At 38.7% G+C, this 22,615-nt stretch overlaps 1 protein-coding gene across 3 annotated transcripts; it reads left to right on the top strand.

The window, feature by feature from the left end:
- Window positions 1-1,169: 1,169 nt before the first annotated feature.
- On the top strand, window positions 1,170-13,175 carry SERPINB13 (serpin family B member 13). 3 transcript variants are annotated; one of them, XM_015439653.4, is made up of 8 exons: window positions 1,170-1,358; window positions 2,881-3,064; window positions 3,904-3,990; window positions 6,522-6,650; window positions 7,029-7,146; window positions 8,548-8,690; window positions 9,222-9,377; window positions 10,850-13,175. In XM_015439653.4, the coding sequence occupies exons 2-8, from the start codon at window positions 2,900-2,902 to the stop codon at window positions 11,252-11,254; spliced, it is 1,203 nt and encodes a 400-aa protein (XP_015295139.1). In that variant the 5' UTR covers window positions 1,170-1,358; window positions 2,881-2,899; the 3' UTR covers window positions 11,255-13,175. The 3 variants fall into 3 exon arrangements, with proteins under 3 accessions (XP_015295139.1, XP_045233873.1, XP_045233875.2); XM_045377938.3 differs by lacking the exon at window positions 1,170-1,358 and adding an exon at window positions 1,555-1,681; XM_045377940.3 differs by lacking the exons at window positions 1,170-1,358; window positions 2,881-3,064; window positions 3,904-3,990; window positions 6,522-6,650; window positions 7,029-7,146 and adding an exon at window positions 8,239-8,432.
- Window positions 13,176-22,615: the final 9,440 nt, after the last annotated feature.

Below are 22,615 nucleotides of genomic sequence, written 5' to 3'. Positions count from 1 at the left end.
CTTGAGTGTTAAACAAGAGCGACTCCTGGTGTGAGTGGGCTACTATAAGAGAGGGAAGGTAAAGGTCCGAGAAGTGAGAGGCGCTGGCAACAGGAATGGTGTACAGGGTGGCAGTAGCAGCTGGGGTGGACAGGAAGACCATACGCAGAGTCCTGGAGGGGCCCGTGGGTGGGAACAGAACAGCACGGCATGATGGCCTAAGTTTCCAAAGGGGAACATTGGAGGTGACTGAAGGAAGAAAGACTTGGAAGAAGAGAGAGTGCGAGGGAGAACAGGAATGGTGACTTTGCTTTCCCAAGATATGAGTGGCCGTTCCCAGAAAAGACTACGGGATGTAGTAGTCCTCAGGAAAAGCCAGGTTTCCTGCTGAAAGCAGGTGCTAGAAAAAAAGCTTTAGCAAAAAGCAGAAGGTCTGTGGAAATGGCTGGGCAATAGAACAGGAAGTCTAGGGGCCACAGAAAAAGAAATGAGAAGATATAAACTGATAGGCATATTAAAACATAAAGCATTATGGCTGACTCAGAGATTTTATGCTATTTTAAAAAAATGAACATTTCCATTTCACTGGCATCCTGGGTTAACTAAGTGTTAATTCTTTCTAAACCTTACTCAATTTGCAAGATTCTCAGTGCTCATTAAAAAGCAAATCAATTAAATGTGCCTTTGAGTTTAGTTAAAGAGTAGCAATTAAAATATTTTGAAAAAAGTAAATTGTGAGTATGGAGACTGGAACACACGTGACCCGTATGCCCTTCGAGCCTGTGTATCTAAGAGGTGTTCTTCTAGGCAGAAGGAAGAGCTAAGACGCCCTTCTAGGAGCTGCTGCCCAGCAACGATGGCAAATCTCCAAACCCTTTACTGAAGATTAAAGCTGAGACTAATCCAAGCACAGTTTCTTTTAATGAACTGGTAGGGCCAGTACAAATGCTGCAGGGTTGGCAGGAAAAACTGGAATCTGGGGGTGTAATTTCCTATTGAGGTTTTTTTGGTAGTGTTGTTTTCCTGAAATCAGTGAGGGTATTGAGGGCTTATGAATTATTAGCGTTAGAGACAGTAGCTGGTACATAATAGACTTGATAAATGTTTATTGAATGAATTAAAATGAGATATTTTATAATTAATGGATGGAATAATTGAGAATAAGAATAGGTGTGTGTGCGTGTGTGTGCGCGTGCGCGTGAACTCTTGCTTGTATGTGGCTGCCTACCTGAAATTTTCTTGTTCCTTTTTCTTGTTCTTTTCTAGCAGATAGTTTTCTTTCATTTTCTTCCTGGCATCTGGCACTCCTAAACAATACAACTGCAAAAATAACTCTGTTACAGAGAATGACTTGTCAGGACACAGCTCTGTCCATCGTGGTAAGTAAAGTATGCGTTTAATGTATGTCTTCATCAGGCTATATACCTTTGGTTCCCAGCGTTGGTTGTACGCTGTAATCACCTGGGGTGATAAAAATTCTGATGTCTGGTTTCCACCCGAGAGATGCTGACTCAGTTCGTCTGGGGTGGGGCTTGAGCATAGATTTTTTTTAAAGTTCCAAGGAGATTTTAAGGTGCACTCAAGGTGGAAAACCACCACTGAAGCAGATGTGGAGAACTATAAATTAAGAATCCCAGCTACTTAATTGACATATGCTTCCTAGTTCCTTGCCCAGCCACCACTGTCTCTCCAAAAACCCGAGGTAAGTTCTTATTTTGGCTCCAATTTAAGACCTCTGTATTTTGAGAACGATGATGTTTGTTGTTTGAAAGGATTACTTGTATTGTGCATGGACTTTCTGGAGGTAGTTTTATTTAATTCAGTTCCTACATGGCCATGACAATGTATCATCTTTGACAGTAAATGAATCCATTTTCTTTATTAGTTAACCTGTAAAGAATCCCTGCAGGGAAACCCGAGGTTGAAATGGAAGCTTTGATATGGATGTGGGATGCCTTAGCAGGGATGGGCCCTTGAGGGCAAAAGGCCCCAAAGTATGTGGGCTTTAAAAAACTTTAGTTTTCGTTAATCTTATTTTTGTTTTAGGATTTCTCCTAAAGCCTTTACTTCCTAGTTATAAAGTAGCTGATAATAAAGCAAACATAAAAACAGTTCTACCTATTTATTTTTGGCAAACATTAATTGCTCTTTAAAAATTATTTTTGTGAAATGACAAAAGTAATGCAAGCTCATGTACAAGCCTCAAACAATACAGAACTGTGTAAAACAAGAAAACCCTTTCATCTCCACCTAATAATTCATGACCAGAGATTGTGGTTTCTGCTTCAGAAAAATTCAGCCCAGAGTCAAGTTTTTACGCAGTTAGGGAAAGGGGTTTAAGAGATTTAATCAATCCTGTCCCTCTCTGGGCTGAATTTTGAATCCATTGAGAAATAGTATCAGATAAGGATTCAAGTCTTGGCTTTATTATTGCTAAGGCTGGATCAGAGAGCGCTGCTTGAACTTGAGGGCCGTGGAGATTCTTGTGCCTACCCCCCTGCCTTATCATGGGCCCCACATCTGGACAAACTGGTGTTGCCTGGACAAGGGCTGGGTCTACCTGGGGAAGCTTTCGTGAAGAGGAGGTTGTGGGGAGGCAGAGGCAGGCAGGTTCAGACAGAGAACAAGAGAATAAAGTCATTAACACATGAACCCTGCCCCCCGGGGTAATGAGAACTGAGCACCACCAGAGGATGGAAGACTGCAGTGGATTGATGGATGTCTCCCGGCAAGAGAAGGCCAAGAGAGGATGTGAGAAGCAGGCAGCAGCAACCTTTCACCAAGAGGGTGGAAATCTCTGTATTCTGTATCAATGCAAGAAGAGGAATGGAAGCAGGAAGGGTTCCCCTGACACAGAGTAATTCAAATGTTCAGTGTTGATTGTTGTTCTTGCTGTTCTAGATATCGCTAAATCATCATCATGGATTCACTGGGCGCCATCAGCACTCGATTTGGGTTTGATCTTTTCAAAGAGCTGAAGAAAACAAATGATGGCAACATCTTCTTTTCCCCTGTGGGCCTCTTGACTGCCATTGGCATGCTCCTCCTGGGGACCCGAGGAGCCACCGCTTCCCAGTTGGAGGAGGTTGGGCGCAGTCGGGGGGCTTCCGTGTTTTCCATGCACAAATTCATTCTGGGGGTTGTTCAGCCCTCTTGCATTATCTTAAAAATATGTTCATGGTGGACCAGGAAACAAAGACTTTCAAGACAGGGAGCAATTTCAGGTCTATCAGGAAAGCCCTCTTCCCTTTCCAAATACCGTCTCCCCACCTGCTCCCAGAAACTTGAATTGTTTTGAGTAGGGACTGGTTGAGTGACCTTGTCTAAAGCCATTGCACTCATAATTAAGACAGAGCATGAAAAGCACTTATGGAAAAAGTGACATAATGCCCACAAGGGTAAAAATGACACATCCAAGATGAACACAGGAACACATAAGCTAATACGAGCTCCTTAGAAAAAACCAGAGGTATTTTTTAGTAGAGACAGGGTTTCACCATGTTGGCCAGGCTAGTTTCGAACTCCTGACCTCAGGTGATCTACATGCCTTGGCCTCCCAAAGTGCTGGGATTACAGGCATGAGCTTAGCCGGGTGTGGTGGCAGGTGCTTATAATCTCAGCTGCTCGGGAGGCTGAGGCAGAAGAATCACTTGAACCCAGGGGACAGAGGTTTCAGTGAGCCAAGATCATGCCATTTCACTCCAGCCTGGGCAAAAGTGTGAAACTCCGTCACAAAAAAAAAAAGAAAGAAAGAAAGAAAGAAAATCAGAGGTAAACACAGACCTTTTCATGATTTTGCAAGGGGAGAAGGACACCTCATATACCACCGAGGTTTCTTTCACAAGCGTCCACTCTCCCCCGACTGATTCTGTGTGAGGTTTCCTCTTCTCTGAGCACCACAGTAATATTTTCTATCTCTTCCAGGTATTTCACTCTGAAAAAGGCACGAAGAGCTCAAGAACAAAGGCTGAAGACAACGAGGTGGTGAGAATAAAGGCTGAAGGAAAAGAGGTGGGGAGATTTGTTTTACAAACTTCAATAGAGTTGCATTTTAGGCGTGGGCTCTCTGGGGAAAAGGGCTGAGACAGGCATGAAAGCAATATTATTTCTTTATTATTAACCAATAATAATCACGGTAGACAAATAATGTTGTAAGGATTATACAGTAGTAATAACCCCTTAGTATTGAGAAGAGACCTTAGTTGTAATGGACAACACTGCTATGATAGAACTGGTAAGGCTAATAGACTGAAAAGTTCCCATAGCAGAGTGGATGGGTTTTGGAGTTAAACAGACTGAGGTTCAAGTCCTGGCTCAGTCGCTTAAGAGGGATGCTACTTTGGGCAAGTTATTTATCTTCTTTCAGCCTCTGTAAAGTGTCCAGTAGGGGCATCTGGTAACTGAGCCAGCGGTGGTGGCAGTGGTAGCAGTAGGTGATATTATTACTAAACTCCATTCATATTTTTAACCCCATGCTGATATTGTATTTAAAAAGTTAGTACAGGCCCAATGACTTCCTGAGGTCTTTTCCAGCTCCAATGTTCCTGTATTCCCCACCCAAAGGAGAGTCTACTCAAACAGGGGAAAGGAATAAGCCCATTAGGTCAGGGCTAGGATCAGATGTTAGCAGTCTCAGGAAGGGCACAGCTGCTCTGACAGTAGTCATAGTGCAATTCCAGACCCTCCTAAAACCATGGCTCAGATCACCCAGCAATATGAGCTGCTCATTTCACAACCCCAAAAGGCTAGGTCATGTGGGTGGCTCAGTTGAACCTGTAGAGAGTCAGGCTTCCTTTCAGGGTTTGTGCAACCAAGTTGGGTCACGTGGCCACTGCAATGTCCCCTCAATTGAGGAGTGCAGTTGTCTTCAGAGCACATTCTTTCTCAGCCATGATAGCCCATGTAGAACCTTTGTGCAAGTTAGAAAACAGCTCATTCTTTGCGATAGCTGCTCTACTCCTCTGTAAAGGGCTGGATGACTCGGAACTGAATTTCAGCTTTGTGTAAGGCACAGCTTACATATACACGCTGTCTAGCAGCTTTGCCCATTCCCCAAAATTTTCCTGGGAGCCACAGAGGTATGAAGAGAATAGAATTACTGACTGAAAGGATATTAGGACTGGAATACATCTTAAAGGTCATCTACTCCAATCTCCTCATTTAATAATTTGTCCAGAGACTGGCTTACCAGGTACGCATTTGATTATTACATAAATTCAGAGTATTCTCAATCTTGCTTTGAAAAAATGCTGGTAAAATCTCAAGACATATATACAAAAGGTATAAGGAAAAATGCAATAAACACCCTTTAACTGCTCTTTTCAGTGTATGAAATAAACCATTATCAAATCGCTGATGCCCCTTAGGCTGATGTATAATACCTTCCTTGAGCACACCCCCATCCTGTCCTGAGAGAGGAAGTCCCACTATTGTGCATTAGGTGTTCATGATTCTCACGTATTTATTATTTCATTACATACCATATATTTTTGTCATTATTCTTTGGAACTTGGTTATTTTGGGCTTAGCATTCTGTTTATAAGATTCATCTATTTTAAGTGGATACTTATAGCCCTATTTGATTCATTTTTATAGCTATTTCCTCATTCTGTTGATGGGACAGGTCTTCCTTCCTTCCTTCCTTCCTTCCTTCCTTCCTTCCTTCCTTCTACAAACAACGCAAAAATGGCCCTTCTAATACAAGCCTCCTAATTTGCCTGGGTGAGAGTTTATCTAGTTCCCAGCTATCCAGCATGGTAGCCACTCAAGTGGCTATTGAACACTTGAAATAGATCTAGTTTGAATTGAGATGTGCTACAGGTGTAAAATGCATATTGTATTTCAAGAACTTAGTATGAGAAAAGAATACAAAATATTAATTTTAATGTATTATTTTTGCTGAAATATATATTATATATAAATATACAATTAATATTGATTGTATTGACATGTTGAAATAATGGCATTCCAGATATGTTGTTAAGGTAACATAGAATATGAAACCTTCAACCAGAAAGCTGATGGGTCCTACACAAAATATCCAGAAAACATTTTTTTTCCCCTGGAGACAAGGATAAATCTCACTTCAGCCCAATGTGGAGTGACTCATACCATTAGGAGTCACTCTTCTTATTCACTCTGGAAAAAAATTTCCAAACTTCAATAGATAAGAATTGTCCAGGGAAATCATTTACTTTCCTTGATGCTTAGAATCTTGTGAGGAGCTAAAAACAAGCTTATTTAACATTTAGTGAGCACTTTTATTTGAGACCAAAAAAACCCACAACTTGGGTTATAAAAGCAAGATCTGTGATGTTGGGCTGGCAGAGAAGGCTTCTCTCTGGAGCTCAGATTGGTCATAACTTACATTATCATATGACTTGTGTAAAGGCCACCTGGTATCCAGGGGCCACATCAAACACAGAGATCACCCTTGAGGCTGACAAACTGGGGGAGAGACCCAGCAGCCGCATCCTCTTAGGGGAGAATCTAGGCTTGCTTTTGCCAAGATAACCTGTTGAGATTTTGTTTTAATTTTCAAGATTGAGAAGACAGAAGCAATACATCAACAATTCCAAAAGTTTTTGACTGAAATAAGCAAACTCACTAATGATTATGAACTGAACATAGCCAACAGGCTGTTTGGAGAAAAAACATACCTCTTCCTTCAAGTAAGTTTGCTGTGCTTACCATATCTGTGAGTGGTATTCTGGAATGGCCAAGGGGCTCTAGTAGGACTGTGGGTCCTGAAGTCGGGCTGCCTGGCTCTGGTCACATCCCTGCGGTGCTTTTCCATCCTGATCTACAGATATTCAGAACTGCAGGGAGCTTCTTTATAGTCCTGGCAATCTGAGCCTGATTTTTGCCTCATCCCCAGATAAGCTGCATAAAAATGTGCATGCAGGTACTCAATGTGAGATGCCCAGGACCTTACAATTTCTCTTACTGTATTAGTCATCCCAATGTATACATAAATTTATTTAGAGATGTTGGCAATTGATAAATTGACTTTTTAACCTCTTTTTATTCCTTCCTTGTTTCTCCTAAAGAAATACTTAGATTATGTTGAAAAATATTATCATGCATCTCTGGAACCTGTTGATTTTGTAAACGCAGCAGATGAAAGTCGAAAGAAGATTAATTCCTGGGTTGAAAGCAAAACAAATGGTAGAGTATGGGTGGGTCATTCATTGCAAAAAAAACCAGAAACAAACAAACAAACAGACAAAAAACACTTCTTGACAATCTGCTGTGAGTGAAGCCCTGGACTTGTCACTGCGTGAGGGGCCATATAATGCACAAGCTTTGGGAAGGGACTTGAGACAGGTTTTGCAGGGTTGGAAGGACAAGCCTGGGCCTAGGAGGTAGGGAGGGCACTGCAGATGGTGGAGCAATTTCTGCAAATGTGGAGAGGCCAGGGGGAGCCAGCAGGGGACTGCATGAAGCCAAATGCATGGAAACGCTTGCTGGAGAACTGTTTACACATAGCCATGGATCACAATATCTTGGGGGTCCCGAAAATGGGATGATGCCTGTATGCCTGTCTTGGGTTTACATTCTTTCCTTTATATCAGAGCCTTTCTTCCTGAGTTTTTCTCTGTCTGTGTTAAGTGAGAAACACGCAGCTCTCCCATCAAGACTTGTTCCCATCCACAGCTGGGGCCACCTGGTCTTCATCTTCACTTAAGCATTGTGCAGGGATAATGACAAACGACAGCCCCCCCCCCCGCCCCCCACAGCAGAGGATTTGACAAGTTTCTTATCCCATTCTTCCTTTCTCATCCCCTAGTATGAGAAATCCACAGAGAAATGTTAATGTGGAAATTCACCTTGGGGAGCAATAGTTGATACTTTAGTGTTAGAGTTTCAGATTCCATTTTTATACCAATTATCAGAGACACCTTTGTTACTTAGAATGTGTTTTTTTCCCCCCTCATCCTTGGCCTGAAGAAAGGAAATAAGAAAAGCAGAAAAAATAGGATCTTTCAAAAAGTTGGTTGAACAGTATTTTTTAGTATTTATTGTGGGATGGGCTGAACTCAGACAAAAATATCAACTCCTTCTCCAATATAATAAGTAATCCCTCAATCTCAGGCGGTAACTATATTAAATGGTAAGCATAATAGCTAACACAGAGTGCTTATTATGTGTGTGAGATGGTGTTCCAAGAGCTTTACATGTGTTGAATCATTTGCTCCTTTCAACAACCCTATGAGGCAGATTTTATTCCTATTTTACAGATGTAGAAACTGAGGCACAGAGAGTTTAAATAACTTGCCCAAGATTCCTCAGCCGATAAGAGGCAAACTGGATGCTAACAGAGGCATCTGACCCCAGAGTCCGGACTCTTAACCATGAACCTCAATTTATCCAGTGGGATAAATAGGCGATGGGCAAAATGAGAACCTCCTTGCCGATTCTGCCCGTGAACCCTTTGTCAGCAAGGCCCTCAGGTGCTGACCTGGCTGGTTTTTAATGATCAGTCAAGTCCATCTGCATCATATGTGTCATGCATATTACTTGTCATTTGGAAGATGGGCCAACTTTTTTCTGTTTCTTCATTTACAGAAACAATCAAGGACTTGTTCCCAGATGGCTCTATTAGTAGCTCTACCAAGCTGGTGCTGGTGAACACAGTTTATTTTAAAGGGCAATGGGACAGGGAGTTTAAGAAAGAAAATACTAAGGAAGAGAAATTTTGGATGAATAAGGTATGCTCCTTAATTTTTTTTTGTGATGTGCTTACACATGGAATATAAAATCTAAAGTCACGGCTAGGTGCGGTGGCTGACGCCTGTAATTCCAGCACTTTGGGAGGCCAAGGTGGGTGGATCACGAGGTCAAGGGATTGAGACTATCCTTGCCAACATGATGAAACTCCGTATCTACTAAAAATAAAAAAATTAGCTGGGTGTGGTGGTGCGCTCCGGTAGTTCCAGCTACTTGAGAGGCTGAGGCAGGACAATCGCTTGAACCCGGCAGGCGGAGGTTGCAGTGAGCCAAGATCGCACCACTGCACTCCAGCCTGGTAACAGAGTGAGACTCCATCCCTCACCCCGCTAAAAAAGTCCAAAGTCATATTTGAGCAAATGCATACTGGTAGATAGTAAATGCTCATTCTGAGACTCTGATATTGGGCTTTATTTTAGATTGAGTTAATTATTTTGATGAACTAACTTGGTTGCCTTAAAGCCTTTGGTCTTATGTCCTTTGATATTGTGTGCTCTGTTAATTTGTTGCAGAGCACAAGTAAATCTGTGCAGATGATGACACAGAGCCATTCCTTTAGCTTCACTTTCCTGGAGGACTTGCAGGCCAAAATTCTAGGGATTCCATATAAAAACAATGACCTAAGCATGTTTGTGCTTCTGCCCAACGACATCGATGGTCTGGAGAAGGTAAACGCTTACATCTCCTTATTCTTGCTTTCATTTCCTGAGGTTTTCTGTCTCAGGGCTTCTGAGTAGGAGCTGGTGGCCAGCAGTGTCAAATAGAAAGTGTTTCTCACTCTCCAACAGCTATAGATGGATGTCTACTGGGGAGCATTAAATAGTACGAGTCACGTTTATTGAGAAAAACCAATCCAAGAATGTTTGGGATGAACTGAAATGAATAAGATTATATGGGAGTCATAAAGATCATCCACCATTCTGAGAAATGGTTGATATCTACAGACCCCTTTCCTGGAAAAAAAAATTCACATATGCATATATACAACCAATTCTGCGCACTGTACAGTAGGCTCTTGGAGCTTTTGAATTTCTTTCGTACACTCTTAGTCTTGGAGCATTTGAATTTCTTTCTTACACCCTTACACCATTGATTTACTCTCACCCATTTTGCGGTTAAAAAAATTATGTGGCTAGTGTCCTGTATTTTGAAAATCAGGAGAGCTTTGTTTCAAATCCCTGTTTCTCTAGTGGCTTTCTGACCCTTGAAGCTTCTTAACTTCCTTGAACTTCAATACTTGCCCATCTCTAAAGAGGGCTCCATGGTGCTTAATGTGTAGCAGTGTTGGAATGATTATAGAATTGTAGACTAGAAGGTGTCTAAGACATAGAAAGCACTCGACAAATGATAACTGCTATCTTCTTATACTATCAGATGCTGTGCTACTTCTGTGAAATATTGCTAGTAGCATTTTAAGTTGGAAAATATTTTGGGACAGCAAAATGGCAGTATGTCTCAGAGCTGTAAGAGTATTTATATTCTGATTCAAAAACCCCAGTTGTGGGAATTACCCTAAAGAAATAATGCAGAAGAAAAAAATTGCCTTTCTGGGTCAACTCAGTTATTTCGGTATTAAATACACTGGAATGCCTGGTTTGAAATTCATCATAATTATTATTTTTGTATCCTTAGTAACTGTCAAATCTATCACAATGCCTGATACAGACTAAATGTTTGTAAAGTGAATGAATAGCTAAATATTGGGAAAAATTTATCAACTTCATAAGAATATTATCTAGCTGTTTGAAGATAGGAGAGATGTGTAATATTGTGAAAAAGTTTACTTTTTATCAAATAAAATGGACATTCACTGTGATTGCAACTATGTAAATATATATGCATTCAAAGACTAGGGGAGGTAGTTAAAATGAAATATATACTAGGTTGATAAAAGAAGAAATGACTTATTTTTAATCTTTAAAAACGTATTCAATGCTACGGTATTTCCACATACAAACAGGTAATTTACATAAAGAAATATAAGACGACCGCCTGCAGTATAAAGACAATCTAGTGAAATAAAATTTCCACTTTTAATATGACTAAAATTAATAACTTCTGACTGACACAAATCAGTGTTACACTGTTTTAGATTTTTATTCATAATCATACCATTCTACTCTTCTTTTTTTGAAAATAGATAATAGATAAAATAAGTCCTGAGAAATTGGTAGAGTGGACTAGTCCAGGGCATATGGAAGAAAGAAGGGTGAATCTGCACTTGCCCCGGTTTGAGGTGGAGGACAGTTACGACCTTGAGGCCGTCCTGGCTGCCATGGGGATAGGCGATGCCTTCAGTGAGCACAAAGCTGACTACTCGGGAATGTCCTCACTCTCTGGGTTGCACGCCCAGAAGTTCCTGCACAGTTCCTTTGTGGCGGTAACTGAAGAAGGCACCGAGGCTGCAGCTGCCACCGGCATAGGCTTTACTGTCACATCCGCCCCAGGTCATGAAAATGTTCACTGCAATCATCCCTTCCTGTTCTTCATCAGGCACAATGAATCCAACAGCATCCTCTTCTTTGGCAGATTTTCTTCTCCTTAAGATGATCGTTGCCATGGCATTGCTGCTTTTAGCAAAAAACAACCACCAGTGTTATTCATAGGATTATGAAAGTCGTCCATTCTTTTAAATGTTGTCTCACTTGCATTTCCAGTCTTGGCCACCAAATCAATGATTTAATGACCCCAATAGTGTACGTGTTTGTAACCATCCTTGAAAGTGAAATGTCCTTTTCTTTGTGCCATGCATAAGGTGAGTCAAACCAAAACCTCATTAATAATCTCCCCTTGGTTTCTTTTGAAAGGAAATCGGTATCTTGTAGTTTTGTGCACTGAAGGAGACAAAGTCTCTCCAGTAACGAGTATGAACTAGTAATTTTGGGGAGGTCTCTTTAATTCTAGTATTTTGACATGTTATAATACACAAGTAAAATAAAACAATAGTTTACTCGGCTCATGTTATTATTCTCCAACAGATATTGTGCCAAATTGCACATAGGAAAGAAAATTTAGGAATACAGTAGCAAAACATAAATTAAAACTCAAATGCCGGGACAACGTAAAACAACATACCAGATGGAGAGGATGCCCGTATTTTCATCTTCCATTCTAACATTATCCATTGTTAGATGCATAAGCATTTTGATATTGTGTAATAAATGTGGTATTTGAGAAGATAAATGAGGTAGTTGATCAGTATTCCTCCTCTATCATCTTTTTAGACTTTATAAGGTAAATATTTGGAATAACTTTTAGAAGAGTTTCCTTTCTTTTTCTCCATTTACATTTTTCTGGTTATTTTTTGAGTGAGGTAGGAGTATTACTGAATGATATTTTCTGAAGATGCTTTATGAAAAGCTCTGAATCTATTCTTTTTTTTTTTTTTTTTTTTTTGAGACGGAGTCTCGCTCTGTCTCCCAGACTGGGGTGCAGTGGCGCGATCTCCACTCACTGCAAGCTCCGCCTCCTGGGTTCACGCCTCTGAATCTATTCTTAATGCTCTTAATTATTGGCTTGTTTCACTTTTTTCCTCCAGTTTTTAACAAGGTCACATAACTGGCTTATTTTTTAACAGCTTTGTCAAACTACAATTTACATGCCATAAAATGTACACACTATAAGTTTATAATTCGTTGACTTTTAGTAAATTTCTAGAGTTATGCATCACCACAATCCAGTTTTAGAATATTTCCATGACCCTGAGAAGTTTTCTCATGCTTATTAATATTCCCAATCCTAGGCACCACTGAGTTGCTTTCTGTCTTTATAAGTTTTTCTTTCTACATCTTATGTAAATGGAATCATACTACACGTAGTATTTTGTGTCTGGCGTCTTGCACTCAGCATGATGTTCTTGAGGTTTATCTGTTGTAGTATGTGTTGATACTTAATTTTTTTTATTGCCGAACAGTATTCCATTGCATGGAAAAGACCTAGTTTATTTATAGATTCACCGGTTGAGGGGCATATGGATTGTTCCTACTTCTTGGCTCTTAGGAATAATGTTGCTCTGAACATGTAAATAAAAATATTTGTGTTCACATATGTTTTTAGGAGAGAAATTGCTGGGCCATATGACAATCAATAGCTTTGTAAGAAACTGTCAAACTGTTTTCCAATGTGACATTTTACATTCCTGCCAGCAATGTTTAAAACTAGCGTCTTCAAATCCTCACCAACATCCAGGATTGTGTCTTTATGATTATAGCCATTTTTGTAGGTACAAAGTGGCATCTCATGGTGGTTTTAATTTGCATTTCCATAATATCTAATTAGGTTGAGCATTTTTTTATGTGCTTATTGGCCATTCGTTTGACTTTGTTTGGTGAAATGTATACAAATCATTTGCTCATTTTTAATTTGGGTTGTCTGTCTTGGCTGCTCACTTTATTGAGTTAAAAGAGTTCTTAATAAATGCTGGCTTACAAGTCCTTAATTTATCAAATATATGATACATGGACAGTTCCTCATAGTCTGTGGTTTCTTTTAATTTTGTTATTAGTCTTTTTAGAACATACATAATAATTTTTAAAAGATATAATTTAATACCATAAAATCTGCATATTTAAATTACAATTCATTGGTTTTAGTGTATTCACAGAGTTGTGTAGACACCTCCACTATCGAATTTTAGAACATTTATAACACACCGAAAGAAATACTATACTCATTAACAATCACTCCCCATTTCTCTCTTCCCCAGCTCATAGAAATTAATATTCTATTGTCTGTGTCTATGAACTTGCCCATTCTGGACATTTCATATAAATGGCATCATATAATATGTGGCCTTTTGTAACATGATTCTTTCACTTTGCTTAACAATTTTAAGTTACATTCAATTTGTAGTATGAATCAATACTTCATTCTATTTTTGGCTAAGTAACATTCCACTGTATGAATACGTTAGACTTTGTTTATTCATTCATTAGTTAACAAACATTTGTATTTGACTTTTTGGCTCTTATGAATAATGTTACTGTGAACATTTTGTATGGAACAAGTTTTTGTGTGTATATATATCTTCATTTCTTTTGGGTACATACATAGGAATGGATTTGCTGGGTCATATATTACTAGTACCTTTGTCTTTATCGTTTTGAGGAAATACTAAATTGTTTTCCAAATCAGCTGTACCGTATTACAATACCACAGCAATGTATGAGGGTTCCAATTCTCCACATCTTAGCTAATACCTATTCTAGTCTTTTTAGATTTTTGCTATCCTTGTGAATGTGAATTAGTATCTCAATAGTTTTGTGGGATCTTTCATAGGGTGATTGGAGTTCAGCTTATCATTAATATCATTTTTTTTTTGAGACGGGTCTTGCTCTGTCGCCAGGCTGGAGTGCAGTGGTGTGACCTTGGCTCACTGCAACCTCTGACTCGTTGGTTCAAGCGATTCTCCTGCCTCAGCCTCCTGAGTAGCTGGGATTACAGGCATGCACCACCACACCCAGCTAATTTTTGTATTTTTATTTTTATTTTTAGCATAGGTTGGGTTTCACCATGTTGGCCAGGATGGTCTCGATCTCCTGACCTGGTGATCCTCCCACCTTGGCCTCCCAAAGTGTTGGGATTACAGGTGTGAGCCACTGCGCCCAGCCCATTAATATCTTTTAAGATTCAACCTTTTGATATCAAATCTGAGAATATTTCCCTAATGATTAGTCATGTTGAGCATTTTTAAATGTATCTGTTGGCCATTTTGTATGTCTTCTTTAGAGAAATGTCTATACAGGTTCCTTGCCTGCTTTTAAAATTGGGATTTTTGTTTTCTTATTATTGTTTATTTTTATATTTTGGATAATAACTTTTTTCCTTCAACTTTTATTTTAAGTTCAGGGGTACATGTGCAGGATGTGCAGGTTTGTTACATAGGTAAAGCATGTGCCATGGTGGTTTACCACACAGATCATCCTATAACCTAGATACTGAGCCCAGCATCCATTACCTATTCTTTCTCCCTGTTAGAAGTGAGAACATGTGGTATTTGGTTTTCTGTTCCTGCATTAGTTTTCTGAGGATAACAGCTTCCAGATACATCCAGGTCCCTGCAAAGGCATGATCTTGTTGTTCCTTTTAATGGCTGCATAATATTCTGTGGCATATATGTACCACATTTTCTTTATCCAGTTTATCATTGATGGATATTTAGGTTGGTTTCATGTCTTTGCTATTGTGAATAATGCAGCAATGAACATACATGTTCATGTATCTTTATAATGGAATGATTTATATTTCTTTGGGTATATTCCCAGTAATGGGATTGCTGGGTCAAATGGTATTTCTGCCTCTAGGTCTTTGAGGAATTGCCACACTGTCTTGCACAATGGTTGAACTAATTTACACTCCTTCCAACAGTGTAAAAGTGTTCCTTTTTCTCCACAACTTTGCCAATATCTGTTGTTTTTTGACCTTTAAATAATAGCCATTCTGACTGGCATGAGATGGTATCTCACTGTGGTTTTGATTTAAATTTCTCTAATGACCAGTGATGATGAGCTTTCTTTCATGTTTGTTGGCTGCCTGTATGTCTTCTTTTGAGAAGTGTCTGTTCATGTCCTTTGCCCACTTTTTAATGGGGTTGTTCTTTTTCTTGTAAATTTGTTTAAGTTCTGTGTAGGCTATGGATATTAGACCTTTGTCAGATCGATAGATTGTAAAAATTTTCTCCCATTCTGTAGGCTGTCTGTCTGTAGGCTCTGATGATAGTTTCTTCTAACCTGTAATTAGATATATGACTTGCAAATATTTTCTCCCAATCCAGAGGTTGTCTCTTCACACTCACAACCATTTCTCAAAAAGATGTTTCTTTCTGCATTGAATTGTCTTTGTATCTTTATTAAAAATCAGTTGACAATAAATACAAGGATTTTTCTTATTAAGCTTATGCCTAGGTATTTTTATTTTTATTTTTTTGCTGTCATGAAAATACGTTTCATTTTCCAATTTTTTGTTTGTATATATAAAGGTCATTAATTGTTGTAATTGTAGTTTTATAAGCTATTATCTTATAAAATTATTTTATTGCTTGTGTAGTGTTTTCGTCAATTATTTTGTGTTTTCCAGATATTTAATTATATCACACTATGTCAGATATAGCATACATAATTTTCAAATTGATTTTTATCTCTTCCCTTCTATTTCTAAGGCTCTACTTTCTTCCTCTTCTCTGATTGCATGGCTAATACCTCTAATAATATGGTAAATAGTAGTAAAGATAGTGGGCCTTCTTGTCTATATTCTGCATTAATGGTTCTCATATTTCCCCATTAAATTAAAAAAATATGCTGGCTGTCAGGTTGTATATATAAATGTTCTCTTTAGTTCTGAAAGTATCCATGAACTCATGATACATGTGTTTTTTAACATTAATGGGAATTGATTTTTTAAAAAATGCCTATTGTGCATCTAAATAAATGATCATATATTCTCTTTGTCTCATTAATATTTATATTTGTTTTTTTGAGTCCATTTAAAATTCTATTTTACTTCTGACTATTTTGAGTATTCAGTTTACATTGGCATTAATTTGGAAAGTCCCTTTCCAGATAATTTCATCTAAAATTGTACCTATATTTTGTAAACTTCCTATTTGTTTGTTGGTTTTTCCCCAGGCTTTTCTGACATTTTTTATTCTAAAGACTTATAATTAATATTATAGAACTTTCCAACAATGAATTGTTTCTAAAAGCAGAGATTGTATGCACCTATGTGGCCATTGTTCATTTTTGTAATGTATTTTTTTGGTAATCAGTTTGTTTGATTTTTTTTTATCTCCATCTCTTCTTTGAAAGGGTTTAAGATGGCAAAATTTTTAAATTTATCTTTTTTAAGAGAACACGTGAACATTATTTTCTAGTTTATATCATTCAATTTTTTTATCCTAAAATGATTGTGAGTTGTCACTGTCGATTTTCAGAAAATGAAATTCTCCAGTTTGTTTCCATTGAGGACAGTACAAAGTCTAAGCCATGGCCCTAAGAAAATCCCCAAGAAGTTCCCAAACTATTTTGAGTAATAAAACTAACTTGAAGCCATCAGTTCTCATTTTTCATGTTTCAACTGAGTACTCTTGTTAAAATCTCAGAGGTCAGTAGAGGAATACTCTAAGGTAGGAAGAGAGACTTTATTCTTTTTTTCTTCCTTTTCTTTTCTTTTCTTTCTTTTTTTTTTTTTTTTTGAGACAGGGTCTTGCTCTGTTGCCCAGGCTGGAGTGCAGTGGCATGATCTTGGCTCACTGCAGCCTCAACTTCCCAGGCTTAAGCGAACCTCCTGCCTCAGCCTCTTAAGAAGCTGGTACTACAAGTGTGCAAGCAGGCAAGACTTAACTCTGGCAGTGGGGCTCAGACATCAGAGCAAATTGAGGACTAGCTAAAACAGGGAAGAGTTGGAAGCACCTCTCCATAAGACATGCCCACCAGCATGCCATATCAGTTTACCTTTGCCATGGCTATATCCAGAAGTTATCACCCCTTTCCATAGCAACAACCTGACAATCCAGAAGTTACCACCGTTTTTCTAGAAACTTCTGCATAATCCACCTGTTAATTTGCAAATAACTAGAAGTGGATGTAGAATGACTGCAGAACTGCCTCTGAGCTGCTACTCTGGGTACACTGCCTATGAGGTAGCCCTGCTCCACAAGCAGCAGTACCTCTGCTGCTGCTGTACACTGCCACTTGAAGAAAATTTGCTGACCCTACTGGCTCATCCTTGAATTCTTTCCTGGGCGAAGTCAAGAACCCTCCCAGGGTAAGCCCTAATTATGGGGCTCACCTTCCCTGCACTACTTCTAGAATATATCTACATGTACTTATAGAAAAATATATAATTTTGTGTTCTTTAATTTTTATATGTATCTTTTCTTCTGCATTTTGTTTAAGTTATTTGAATCTCTATTTCAAATTTCACCACATTGGCAAATAGAAATTTAGCTTAATTTTTGTATGGCATTTCCTCATAGAATGGACAAATAAACCTACAAGTACCTTAATGTGTTCCTTGTAGTGTGAAATAAAATAGGTCTATCCTTTGAATCATGTAAAGTTAACTAAAGAATGAATTGTATATTATGGTTAATTCCAGCACTTTGTTGATCATTTTTATTATTAAGCTTTTAGCTGCTTGTGGGCTAAACATTTGTAATTTACTGAAAGCTGTTTGCAAGGTGAGTACTGAGCGCCTTATCTAGGTCTGTTACCAGCGCAACCACTTGATACCACAGTAGCACCGTTTATGATTTCCAGCACCTAGAGTTTAGTCTCACACAGCATTTTTCACTAAAAGGAATGAGGATTTTTTGAAAGATAGCTCTTCCATGTACTGGGCAGGAAAAAATTAGAAGGGATTTGTAATCTGATGTTGTTGTAAGAAAAATTGGTGATGCTAAAAGGATGAAGGAGCCAGGTTAGGAGGTTCTCATGGCCAAATTGTGACAATCTGGTCATGTTTAATTTTGGCAAAATATCTACAGTTAGTTGAAACTGGTTGCATCTTTAGAGATTGTATATTTATTATTGGTGTGAAGGTAGACTGGTGCAGTCATTGTGGAAAATAGTATGGAGAGAAATTAAAAATAGTACTACCATAAGACACGGGTATCCCTTTTCTGAGTTAGTACCCAAAGGAAATAAAGTTACCATCTTGTAAAGATATCTGCACTTCCACGTTCTTTGTAGCATTTTTCACAATAGCCAAGATATGGGCACAACTGAAGTGTTCATCTGTGGATGAGTGAAGATATGATGATATCTATCCATCTATCTATGATGATATCTATCCATCTATCTATGAAGATTCTCCTTTCTCATGGCTGCCATTAATAAAGAAGGAGGTCCTGGCATTTGCCATAACATGGGTGAAGCTGGAGGACATTATGCTAAGTGAAATGTCATACACAAAAAGTACTGTATGATCTCACTTGCATATGTAATATAAAAAAGTTAAATACATAGAGAAAGAGAGTAAAATGGTAACTATCAGGGATTGGGGAGATGAAGGGAGAAGGAGAGAATAGAGAGCTATAGGTCAAAGGATCCAAAGTTGAAGATATGTAGGATCAACAAGTCTAGAGCTCTAATGTACAAGACAAGGATGATGGTTAATAATAATGTATTATATATGAGATTTTTGTGAAAAATAGTAGATTTTAGGTGCTCTTGCCACACATACAAAAAGGATAACTATATGAGATGATGGATATATGTTAATTTATTTCACTAGAGCAACCATTTCACTGTGTACATGTATATCAAACATCAGGTTGTATACAGAGATATAAAATAAAAAATAAAAAAAGATTGTGTGTTTGAAATGATATTCAAAAGAGGACATTTAAACAAAAAGGAGCTAAAATAATAAAGCATCAATACAAACTGTTTTAAGGGAATTTAAAAAGTGGGGAAGTATTAATTTTCATGGGCATTTTGTGGAGTGACATTATCTCTGATGCTCAAGAACTGGAGAATGAAGCTCAAAGCTGGAACAAAGAGGCTTTAAGTACCACCCTACATTCATAAAACCCCTGAGTATTGTGACCAGACACCTCAGGCTTAGGATGAAAAGGCTAAACCGGCTCTTCTGCTTCCAACTGGTTAGGTGGCCACCCCCTTCTCAGTCTATTAAAAAAGGCAGGAATGAAACAGTGGAGGTGATTCATCTGAGTTGTGAGTAATAAGCCTTTAGCAAGTGCAGTGAATGAAAATGCAGTAAAGATGGGCCAACAGGTAAACAGATAGAGCAGGAGTGTTACTAACCACAGGTACAATTCAGAGCCTTCATCAGTGCTTCCCCCACCAGCTACAGATATGGGGTCCTTCATTCCACAGTCCCTTGACCGAATATTCAAGGTCTCTTTCTTTGGGTTTACAAGTGTCCACAATGGAGCTGGGCATGTCCATAAGTGGTAAAAGGAGGATATCAGGAAACAGTCAGGTGATATAGTTGAGCAGTATTCTATCTGGCAAACAGCAGAGGAACACCTGTTTAAACCCTCTCTTGGTGCCACTTGGCAGTAATCTGGTAAGGTTGCTAATCAGTTCCAAAGGACCTCGACTGGTCACATGGCTCAGTCCTGGCCAATCACTGTCCCTGTTCAGCACAGTAGTCTGTCTAAGGGATGAGAATGTGGCCTTGGACTTCATATAAACATGATGGGACTGAAGCCCCCTTTCCTTGGGGTTACTAGATGACATAAATTAATCTAGGTATTTTCTGAAGTCATATACTGTTCTTCTCATGGTGCAGGAAGCTTTCCCTTATACAGTAGAAGAAGTTGAGACCAATACTGAGAAACAGTGCCAAGGGATGAATCTCATCTTCCCCACCCACTGAGACACACACACATGCATGCGCACGTGCACATGCGCGTGCGCACACACACCCACAGAAAACCTGACCCACCCTGTTTCACAGTTCTACCAGCCAGCAAATGTCTGTAGTTGATTAAACTAGTTAAAGCTGGGCTTCAATTCTGGGTACCTGAAGAAGCCTGAGGACTACACAGCATCTTTAGATGAAAACTTATTAATAGCAGCCAGGTTGGAATCTGTTTCTGGGGGATGGCTGGAGTCCTAGTTACTTTGGGGAATTGACTGAAAAGATTTTCACTTGTTTTATATATGGGGGATGGGTGCCAGTGGCACAGCTACTATATTTTTAGAGAATATAAATTTTGCCTTATAGTTAGCCTAGATAGAAAACCATCTGTTACAGGGAGAATAAGAAAAGTAAATCTCAGAGTTAAACCTTAAATTTTTTTTTTCAATTTTGGTAATAGTTTTGAAATGAATCTCTTGCTTCTTGTTTACATCTGAGAGATGGTTTATGAACTGTATAATTCACATCTACTTCAAGGTAGGTTGGTAATATTTCAGTGGGGACGTTATTGTAATTGATCAAATCCTATGGATAAGAATTTTTTTTAATAAACAGAAACTCATCAGAATGAGCTCTGAGCATTCTTTTTTGCAAGACAATTTAGGGCAATGTTGTGTTGGCTTCTATGGTGATAATCACATTTACAGAAGTATTTGGGTCAAATATAAATCACTGCCCATGTTACATTCTTTGGAAGCGATCAGCTTCTGAGGAAAGACGGAGTGGCTGGTGTTGTGGAACATGTGGAATATGCATGACAGGTCCGATGGGGAAATGCTTCCAAATGCGGACTCTGGAATCGGATTACCTGAATTTGATTTCTAGCTCCACTACCACTTAATAATGTGACTTTGAGCAAGCCATAAGACCATCTCTATCATAATTTATTCATCTGTAAAATGGGGAGATCACCCAATAAAGTAATGCCTTATAGGGTTGTTTTTGAGATTAAATAAGATTGTCTATACGAAGTGCTTAAGAAAATGCCTGGCACTTAAAAAATTCTCATTAAATGTTAGCTGCTGCTTCCTTTTCCTTCTTCTTTTCATCGTCATCCTCCTCCTTCCTCTATAATTGTTTATAGTAATTGAATGCAGTAATTCTATCAGTTTGTGTCCCAGCAGGAAAGAGATGATGTATTTAACTAGGTTTTTAAAAGAGAATGTTCTTTATGTAAATTTTTATTTGGAGTCATTTTAGATTTACAGAAAAGTTGCAAAGACAGTAGAGTGAGTTTTCATATGCCAGTCACTCAGTTTCAGTTTCTGCTAATTATTGTAGTGCATTTATCAAGTATAAACCAATATTGGCACATCACTGTGGCAAGCAGAATTATAAGATGGCCCTTAAGAGTCAATGGCCCTTAAGAGTCCAGGCCCCTGGTCTATGCACACATTCTACTAGTTATTCGATCAAATGATCCTGTGGCTGTTGCTGTGAAGGTATTTTGGAGAAGTAATTAAGGTCCCAATCAGTTGACCTTAAGATAGATAAATTATTAGAGTGGACCTGACCCAATCCTATGAGCCCTTTAAATCTTGGTGAAGAGGTGAGAGTCAGGGAAGTCAGGGAGATGCAAAGCCTGAGAGGGTTTTGACAAGAGTGACATTCTCATGCTAACTTTGAAGATGAGGGTGCCGCTGGCAAGAGGAGCAGCCTCTAGCTGCTAAGAGACGCCGTGCTGACAGCCAACCAGGAAATGGGGAGCTCATTCCTGCAATAGCAAAAAAATGAATATGGGGAGCAACTCAGATGAGCTTGGCAGTGTATTCTTCTTCAGAGCCTCCAGGAAGGACACAGCCTGGTTGATAGCCTAATTTCAGGTTTGTAAGACACTGAACAGAGAACTCCATCATGCTGTGCCCAGATATCTGATGAGCTAATCAATGCACACAGCTATGCAGGTGTGAGTTAATAAATTTGTTGTAATTTGTTATGCAGTAATAAAAAACTAATAAAATTTCTATTAGGTAAACTCCAGACTTGATTTAAATTTTACCATTTTAAAAACTCAGTATTGTTTTCCTGTTGTAAGATACAGGACAGGGTATAACAATGCATTTAGTTGTCTTGTCTTAGTCTCTTCTGATTCCTGGATCAATGACAATTTCTCATGCTTTCCTTGTTTTTCATGACCTTGGTAGTTTTGAGGGACACTGGGCAGGTGTTTTGTATTTTGGGCTTGTCTGATTTATTTTCTCATGATTAGAGAAGGGTTATGGGTTTTTGGAAAGGATATCACAGAGGTGAAATGCCTTTTTATTTTATCATATGAGGGGGTCCCTGATATCTACATGACATCACTGGGGTGTTAACCTAGATTACTTGGTTAAGGTAGAGTTTGCCAGGTTTTTCCAATGTAAAGTTTCTATTTCCCTTTCCATACTATATATTATTTGAAAACAAGTCATGAAGCTCAGTCCACCTTCTTAGGGGAGGGCTTAAGTTCCACTTTCTGAAGGGGAGAATACCTGTATTATTTGGTATTTTTCTGTAAGGAAAAATTCAGGAGTGGCCGGGC

Source organism: Macaca fascicularis, chromosome 18 (assembly GCF_037993035.2).
Source record: "Macaca fascicularis isolate 582-1 chromosome 18, T2T-MFA8v1.1".
Classification (NCBI taxonomy): Eukaryota; Metazoa; Chordata; class Mammalia; order Primates; family Cercopithecidae; genus Macaca; species Macaca fascicularis.
This window is presented reverse-complemented; position numbering and strand designations above follow the sequence as displayed.

Bases quoted from the DNA above. Each gene is read 5' to 3' on its own strand.
- SERPINB13 (XM_015439653.4), top strand. From the start codon at position 2,900: ATGGATTCACTGGGCGCCATCAGCACTCGATTTGGGTTTGATCTTTTC. The intron at 3,065-3,903 runs GTTGGGCGCAGT...TATCTCTTCCAG, and splicing joins CCGCTTCCCAGTTGGAGGAG to GTATTTCACTCTGAAAAAGG. The intron at 6,651-7,028 runs GTAAGTTTGCTG...TTTCTCCTAAAG, and splicing joins AAACATACCTCTTCCTTCAA to AAATACTTAGATTATGTTGA.